The sequence below is a fragment of the Mustela erminea genome, chromosome 18 (assembly GCF_009829155.1).
Source record: "Mustela erminea isolate mMusErm1 chromosome 18, mMusErm1.Pri, whole genome shotgun sequence".
Taxonomy (NCBI): Eukaryota; Metazoa; Chordata; class Mammalia; order Carnivora; family Mustelidae; genus Mustela; species Mustela erminea.
The window spans coordinates 55,510,654-55,519,913 of NC_045631.1; the positions used below are offsets into that span (position 1 = coordinate 55,510,654).

At 48.3% G+C, this 9,260-nt stretch overlaps 1 protein-coding gene across 1 annotated transcript; it reads left to right on the forward strand.

The window, feature by feature from the left end:
* LOC116578539 (CMRF35-like molecule 7) lies at positions 1 to 8,814 on the forward strand. The gene is made up of 4 exons (XM_032323033.1): positions 1 to 38; positions 1,361 to 1,692; positions 3,102 to 3,228; positions 8,645 to 8,814. The coding sequence occupies exons 1-4, from the start codon at positions 1 to 3 to the stop codon at positions 8,745 to 8,747; spliced, it is 600 nt and encodes a 199-aa protein (XP_032178924.1). The 3' UTR covers positions 8,748 to 8,814.
* Positions 8,815 to 9,260: the final 446 nt, after the last annotated feature.

The following is a 9,260-nucleotide window of genomic DNA, read 5'->3' on the forward strand; positions in this document are numbered from 1 at the left end:
ATGTGGCTTCTCTGGGTTCTGCTTCTTCTCATCATCCAAGGTGAGTAGGGCTGGGGCTTCAGAAGGGAGCACTTCCAGAGCTGGGGCAGGACAAGCACAGGACCTGTCCCAGGGGAAATGGCAGAGCATTTCACTCATCCAGACACTTATTCATTAAAAAAACATTTTTTAAAGTTTTGTTACGTGACAACAAATAAGTTTTGTGTTGGGGAAAGAAAATAAAAATGAATAACACAAATAGTGTCCACTTTCTAGTGCATTACTTGTCAACCCTGGCAGAGAGATGCATAGAGAGTTAATGAGTGGATGGATGGTTGGATGGATGGATGCATGGGTAGATGATAGACACATACATGCACACATATGTACACACATATATAAATGCATGAATTCAAGAGGAACTTTGAAGGAGCCCAGAAGCCCAGCCTCCAGCTGATACCTACTCAGTCAAAGTGAGGTTCAGACATCTGGATCATTTATAAACCTGCATAACTGGTCTTGACTTGTAGCTAGAGCTGAGATCTTCTTTTCTGAAGAGCTCAGATACAGGGAGCAAGACAGGCAGCAAAACCTGGGTGTGACAGGCTCTCTGGAGACTTGCCCAACCCCACACATCAGGCTGCCTGAGTCTTGCTCTGCATGAGCCAAGGACCAGACCACCATCCAGTGTTGTAAGCACAACAATGGAGACAGGGACAAATGCTCTGATGGCACCAGGAGTGACCCAGTTGGCTGCAGAATCGTAGACACCATAGAAGAGACACTGTTTGAGCCAAGCCTTGAGGGGTGAATATAAAGGCTTGATTCTTTCAAGCAGAGAAGAACATTCCAGGCAGAGGGAACAGCTTGTGCAAAGGTGTGGAAACTCAGAAGAGCAAAATGTGTAGTAAAATAACAAGCAGTCACCTGTGTGAGTGAATGTGTGTGTGTTAGTTCTGTGCCACATGTTGATTAGAAGGTGAAGTATTTTAAGTGTTTAGGGGTTAGAGTGCCAGGAGGTGGGTGGGGAGGGGTCTCTCTGTCTCACCAGCTCTCGGATTCAGAAGTACACCTGGGACTGCAGTGTGGGCTTTGCGCTGCTGGGGAGAGGAGTTGGCCAAGGCCAAGGGAGGGGTGGTGATCAGTAGCTGGCAAGTGAGGACAGGATCCTGTATTGAGGAATCAGGAGCCCCAAGAGGAACATCCAAGAGAAGAGACAGCTAAAGACATACCACAGGGATGAAGGGACAGGAGGAATGTGACATAGACAGAGACCAGAGACTCCTGGCCTGTCCTCAGGGCAGTGTCAGACGCTCCAGAAGCATCCAGACCAGCCCAGGGCTCAAGGGAGGATGAGACAAATACTGGGTTTCTGTCTTCTGGGACACTTCTCCATCTGCCAGGAGGGGATGGTGAGGGGCACAGAGGGGAGGACACTGACCACATTCTATGAGTATGACCAAGGATGGGAACCCTACAAGAAGTGGTGGTGCTGCAGGAAGAGCTGGATTTCCTGCAGAATCCTTATAAAAACCACCAGGACAGACAAACTGGTGAAGAATGGCCGAGCGTCCACCCAGGACAATCCCAGCCGATGCACATTCACCATGACCTTGGAGGAACGCCATCGAGATGACGCAGACACCTACTGGTGTGGGACTGAGAGAACAGACGTTGACCCGGTGTACAAATTATCTGAGATTGTCGACCCAGGTAGGCACTATTCTCTTCTGTGCTCGGGGACCCTGGTACCACCTGCAGAGGAGTCAAACTGCTCTTCTCTCTTCCCCAATGGACGGAGAGGAGTCTGCAAACAAGCCTGAGACTCCACGCGTGTCCTTGTGTGTGCCTGTGTGTGCATGTGCAAGCATCATTAGAGGCACCAAGATTCTGGGAAAGACTGGAAGAAAGAGCGAGCCCCACATCTCTGCATGTCTCCACCTGCTCTTCCCAGAGGCAGCAGAGAAGCAGAGACTCAGCTAGGCCAGACTTGTCCGGGGAAGGCAGCTCCTCTTTCCCTAGTCACAGCATCCCCTTTCCGCCCCAGGCTGAGTGGGGCCTTGTCAGGTGTGCAGGGAGAGGTGGGTGCTAGAAAGCTGTGATCCTGATGGTCTCAGCTGCAGGACAAGAGACCCTCTCCCTGCCCACTCCTTCTCCCTCTCCTTCCTCTGGCAAGAGAAGCACAAAGGAGCAAGAGACTCTGAACCCATTTCTGGGAGAAGGAAAGGCAGACTCCAGCAGAGGGCAGGGGCCCCCTCTCTGGCTGCCTCTGAGCCTTGGAGGGGACTCTGGGCTCCCCCACAGCTGTCCCAGAGGCACTAGGGCCTCCCTGAAGAAAAGCCTCGATAGGGTGTTCAGCTGGAGCCCCCCTCCACACAGCCCCACTTCTGGACCCCCTCAGTCTTCTCCCCAACATGCAGACACACAGACTAAATGGGAAATACATCTGCTACTCGTTAGTCTTCTCACACTTAGCATATGCAAATCTGGTCTGTGAATGTGGGCAGTGGACAGCTATGCTGGTGTAGAATGTTCCAGAGATTAACTGAAAAAGAAAACAAAGGTGGGTGGATGTGTACAGGAGTGCAGGAGGAGCTGGGGCCAGAGACATGGAGTCTGGACCCTCCAACCAGACAAGCCTTCGCTGGCAGGCCTGGTGCAGGAAGAAAGGCCCCAGAGAGGTGCGCAGGACTGAGGGGACAGCGGGGGCTCCAGGCTCTGGACAGCTGCAGGAGACGGGGGACCCTGGGCCAGTCAGCCCATGGGTCACAGTGCTTGGGCAAGGCTGAGACTCAGAGAAGAGCTGATTGAAAGCTCCGGGTTTGGGGACGTGGCTCGGACATGCTCAGCGATGCCAAACAGGACACGGAGATTGAGCTGATTGTAATTGCTACAGAGCTCCCCACCCCCCACACACCTCCCATGGTGGTGAACTGGTGTTTCCCTGCAAATGACGTAATTTCAGGTTTGGGGTGAGAAACCAAAAAGATGCAAGAGCAGACCAATGTGCCTGAGGGATGTCCCTAAGACAGAAGCTTCTCCACCCTGGGGGTGGGGAGTGGAGAAGGCCATGGGAGCCACCTGCGACACTCTGACAACCTTGCTCTGCTCTGTGTGTTTAGAACCGGATCCAACAGACTCTCCCAAGCCTGTGCTAAGCACCACATCAGCCAGCTGGGACTCCTCACCTCTGTTTACTCAGGGCACCAACAACAGCCAGCCTGTGACTCCAACCAACCCCATCAGCAGGTGAGCAGGGCATTAAAAGATGGGGTTTTCCATGGCAGCCCTGTGACCACTCCCCTCGGGACAATCTACCAAGGAACCCGCCCCCTTGGCCCCACTGATGTTTCCTGGGAGGGGAGAATCAGCAAGGTCTACACTGACCTCCATCCTTTATACCTCTGAGCACTTAAAGAACTCCCCATGCCCTATGAGGAAACTAACAAAGTGCCTTATCTGGGCTGTGGGAGAAAAGGCTCTGGTCTCCTTCTGATCTGCCTCCCAACCCACAAGAACCTCAAAGAGAGGTAGTTGGTTCCAGCCTCGAGTATGCCAGAGGGAAATGCTCTGTATTCTTTTCCTGTGGCTTCTAGAACAAATCACCACCAACTTGGTGGCTTAAGACAAATAGTTTTATGACCTTATGGTTCTGGAGATCAGAGGTCTGCAATAAGTCTCCCTGGGGTAAAATCAAAGTGCTGGCAGGGTTGATTCCTTCTGGGCACTCTAAGGGTGAAGCCCTTCCTTGTCTTTTCCAGCATCTAGAGACCCAGCACCCCCTGGCTTGGGGTTCTTTCCATCCTCATAGCCAGAAGTGGCAGTCAAGTCCTCCACACACCACATTACTGGGACACTGGCTTGGCTCTCCCCAGTCCTTATACTTATAAATATGCTGGTGATGACATAAGGTCCACCCGATAACCCAGGATAATCTCCCCATCTCAAGGTCAGCTGGTGGGCAATCATCTCCATCTGCATCATGAAATTCCCCCTTGCTATTTAACCTAACACATTCATGGGTCTGGGGTTTACAACATCTCGGGGGGGGTGGTGGGTACTATGCCCACAGACACTCATGGGCGGGCACCTGTTCCATGGATCCAGCCCTGCCCTCCCCAAGTGTTAGGGAAATGCTGGGAAGGAGAGGGAAGCTGGAATTCCTGCTTTCTCACATTCCCAACATGGCCGAGAGGCTGGGCCATCAACCTGAAACAACACCCCCCCCCCCGGCCGAAGAAGCATCCAAAGGCAGCCAATTCGCTCTTTCATCAGAGGGCAAACACACTGTCTCAGTTTCACCCCATCAGAGACCAGGGTGAAGGTGCATTCCCTCTCTGGGTCCCGTCTCCCAGAAACACCCTTCACCAGCTCATTTCCAGCTCCAATCCAAGTTCTTTTCCTCTCCAGGACCCTATTCCTTCGAACCTGGCCCCTATAGACATTTTGTTCAGTCAATCCTCTGAACGAGGAAAGCACTGGGCTCACGCTTGACGATGAGCTTCTGTCCTGCTGGTGACTATTGGAGACCAGTTGTTCTGTTGAGTGGGGAGTGGAAGATGTAGGATTTTTAGGAGACCAAGCAGCACAGGAAGAAGCCTGTGGGGTGGAAAGACGGGATAGCATCCCCAAAGAGATTGGAACTTAAGAAAAGAACACAAGGCCTTAAAGGATATTTTAAGGAAAGGCAAAGCAGCATGCCCCTCTCTCCAAAAAACCACCTATGAAATCCACATGACCCATAATGCTCAAGGCAGGATGAAGGACAGAGCAGGGCTGGCCTGCAGGGCATCCTGGTCCTGCTTGTGGAAGAAGACTTGAGGTCAAGGGTGAGGGATCCAGACTCTTGGATACTGAGAGGGACCACCAGGGGGAACACATGTAAGCAAGACCCATCATCCATCTAGAACCCCGTACACTATACAGGATGTATGAGCGTACACCCCATAATGCTACCATGGGGGGTGCGAAGCTGGGAGAGACCCCTCCCTGGAGAACCCTGAAGGTTAATAAATAGATGGACAGGGGTGGGGGAATGCTCCTCTGCTTCAAAGAGGTAATATTAGATCACAGAAGGAAATTTGAGCAGAATTGACACAAGGTAGGACACAAGTAGGATGAGAAAGATGGGCAAAGGCAAACCCTTCAGCTTGGCTGACCTGCAGGTGAGGTGGAGAGGAATTGTGGGAGAGGAGTCAAAAAGCAGGATGAATTCAGGGGCAGATCATCAAAAATCTCCAAACAAACAAGAGCCCAGGGCCAGACAGCTTCACAGGGGAATTCTACCCAACATTTAAAGAAGAATTAATTCCTATTCTCCTGAAACTGTTCCAAAAAATAGAAATGGAAGGGAAACTTCCAAACTCATTTTATGAGGCCAGCATCACCTTGATCCCCAAAACAGACAAGGATCCCATCAAAAAAAAGAATTACAGACCAATATCCTTGATGAACACAGATGCGAAAATTCTCACCAAAATACTAGCCAATAGGATCCAAAAGTACATTAAAAGGATTATTCACCATGACCAAGTGGGATTTATTCCAGGGCTGCAAGGTTGGTTCAACATCTGCAAATCAATCAATGTGATACAATACATTAATAAAAGAAAGAACGAGAACCATATGATACTCTCAATAGATTCTGAAAAAGCATTTGACAAAGTACAGCATCCCTTCCTGATCAAAACTCTTCAAAGTTTAGGAATAGAGGGCACACACCTCAATATTATCAAAGCCATCTATCAAAAACCCACTGCAAATATCATTCTCAATGGAGAAAAACTGAGAGCTTTTCTGCTAAGGTCAGGAGCATGGCAGGGATGTCCATTATCACCACTGCTCTTCAACATATTACCGGAAGTCCTAGTCTTAGCAATCAGACAACAAAAAGAAATTACAGGCATCCAAATCAGCAAAGAGGAAGTCAAACTATCACTCTTTGCAGATGATATCATACTATATGTGGAAAACCCAAAAGACTCCACTCCAAATCTGCTAGAACTTATACAGGAATTCAGTAAAGTGTCAGGATATAAAATCAATGCACAGAAATCAGTTGCATTTCTTTACACCAACAACAAAAGAGAAGAAATAGAAATTAAGGAGTCAATCCCATTTACAATTGCACCCAAAACCATACGGTACCTAGGAATAAACCTAACCAAAGAGGCCAATAATATATACTCAGAAAACTATAAAGTATTCATGGGAGAAATTGAGGAAGACACAAAGAAATAGAAAAATGTTCCATGCTCATGGATTGGAAAAGCAAATATTGTGAAAATGTCTATGCTACCTAAAGCAATATACACATTTAATGCAATCCCTATCAAAATCTCATCCAGTTTTTTCAAAGAAATGGAACAAATAATTCTAAAATTTGTATGGAACCAGAAAAGACCACAAATAGCCAGAGGAATATTGAAAAAGAAAGCCAAAGTTGGTGGCATCACAATTCCGGACTTCAAGCTCTATTACAAAGCTGTCATCATCAAGACAGTATGGTCCTGGCACAAAAACAGACACATAGATCAATGGAACAGAATAGAGTGCCCAGAAATAGACCCTCAACTCTATGGTCAACTAATCTTTGACAAAGCAGGAAAGAATGTCCAATGGAAAAAAGACAGCCTCTTCAACAAATAGTGTTGGGAAAATTGGACAGCCACATGCAGAAGAATGAAAGTGGACCATTTGCTTACTCCACACATGAAAATAGACTCAAAATGGATGAAGGACCTCAATGTGAGAAGGAATCCATCAAAATCCTTGAGGAGAACACAGGCAGCAACCTCTTTGACCTCAGCCGCAGCAACTTCTTCCTAGGAACATCGCCAAAGGCAAGGGAAGCAAGGGCAAAAATGAACTATTGGGACTTCATCAAGATCAAAAGCTTTTGCACAGCAAAGGAAACAGTTAACAAAACCAAAAGACAACTGACAGAATGGGAGAAGATATTTTCAAACTGACATATCAGATAAAGGGCTAGTATCCAAAATCCATAAAGAGCTTATCAAACTCAACACCCAAAAACAAATAATCCAATCAAGAAATGGGCAGAGGACATGAACAGACATTTCTGCAAAGAAGACATCCAGATGGCCAACAGACACATGAAAAAGTGCTCCACATCACTCAGCATCAGGGAAATACAAATCAAAACCACAATGAGATATCACCTCACCCCAGTCAGAATGGCTAAAATTAACAAGTCAGGAAATGACAGATGCTGGCGAGGATGCGGAGAAAGGGAAACCCTCCTCCTCCTGGTAGGAATGCAAGCTGGTGCAACCACTCTGGAAAACAGCATGGAGGTTCTTCAAAAAGTTGAAAATATGGGGCGCCTGGGTGGCTCAGTGGGTTAAGCCGCTGCCTTCGGCTCAGGTCATGATCTCAGGGTCCTGGGATCGAGTCCCGCATCAGTCTCTCTGCTCAGCAGGGAGCCTGCTTCCTCCTCTCTCTCTCTGCCTGCCTCTCTGCCTACTTGTGATCTCTCTGTGTCAAATAAATAAATAAAATCTTTTAAAAAAAAAAGTTGAAAATAGAGCTATCCTAAAACCCAGCAATTGCACTACTGGGTATTTACTCTAAAGATACAAACATAGTGATCCAAAGGGGCACGTGCACCCAAATGTTTATAGTAGCAATGTCCACAATAGCCAAACTATGGAAAGAACCTAGATGTCCATCAACAGATGAATGGATAAAGAAGATGTGGTATATATATACACAATGGAACACTATGCAGTCATCAAAAGAAATGAAATCTTGCCATTTGCAACGATATGGATGGAACTAGAGGGTATTATGCTTAGCAAAATAAGTCAATTGGAGAAAAACAACTATTATATGATCTCCCTGATATGAGGAAGTGGAGATGCAACGTGGAGGGTTTGGGGGGTAGGAAAAGAATAAATGAAACAAAAAGGGATCAGGAGGGAGATAAAACATAAGAGACTCTTAATCTCACAAAATAAACTGAGGGTGGCGGGGGGGAGGGGGGAGGGAGCTGGTGGTGGGGTTATGGACATTGGGGAGGGTATGTGCTATGGTGAGTGCTGTGAAGTGTGTAAACCTGGTCATTCACAGACCTGTACCCCAGTGGCTAATAATACATTATATGTTTATTTAAATAATAATAATTTTTTAAAAAGAAAGAAATCAGGGGTAAAGGTGCTGACCCCAGGCTAAGCCTGCAGGGAGGCCCTAAAGGCTTACCCTTGGTTGGGCAGCTTGGCTGTGCCCTCAGAGGGGCTTTCGAGCAGGGACCAAGGCTTGCTTGTCCTGCAGGTCTGGACTCAGACATCAGGTCAGGGAGGAAGGGGCTGGGGTTGTCCCTGAAGAGGGAGCTCACTGCTGTCACCCTGTTCCCTGCACAGGGCCCTGCTGTGCAACTTTCACTTTGTGAAGGTGCCCAGGCTTGGGGTCCTGCTGTGGACTGTGGTGGGGCTGAGCCAGGGTCAGAGGGACCCATGGAGAGAACAGAGTCAGTCTGAACAGGAGAACCACAGCTCCCATGACACTGACGCTCCTGTACCCTCTGACCTCTGAGCAGGGATCGGGCAGTGTTGCAGCTCCAAGAGAGATCTGATCCCTGTCAGGTGGGGACTCCTCTCGTCCTGACCTCAGGCATAAGCTCTGGCTCCCTCCCTGCTCTGCACAGGTCGGGGAAGATGACCTCCTCTGTAGCAGCCAAGAAGCCTCCTGTGTGGACCCTCCTGCTGCCTCTTTTCCTTGTGACCCTGGAGGGGCTCTGCCAAACATGATGGACCATTGCAGCATGCAGGACTCTGGCCAATGATGGGTTTTAAATTTCCCAACCAACCAGTAACTATAAAACCAGAATTAAACCAAAAAGCTTGAGGGGTTTGCACATGGCCAGAGACCCCTGAAGGCCAGGTGTACAGAGTCCTGCCAATCCTACCTGCTGCCCCTTCAGTGCCTCCTGGAGTTAGAGTCACCCGAACATCAGATGGAAGACAAGGTTGGACCATCTTTGACCTACATCCCATCTGTTCGCTCCATACCTTTGCTATTAAATCTATGGCTTTTCCTGGGCTCTTTTGACATTATTTCACTGGGACACTATTTCAGTCTTCTCTATGTGAAAGACCCATCCATACTAGAGGGTCGGAAGTGAGTCTAAATCCAACACTAGAGTCACAATGTGTCCAGCAACTGGGAGGTGGGAGACAATAGAAGGGAGAGACCTGGATGATGCCTTTTAATCCCCTCCAAGACTTCCCAGTGAGGGCTCCCCTCCTATAGATGGGAAATTT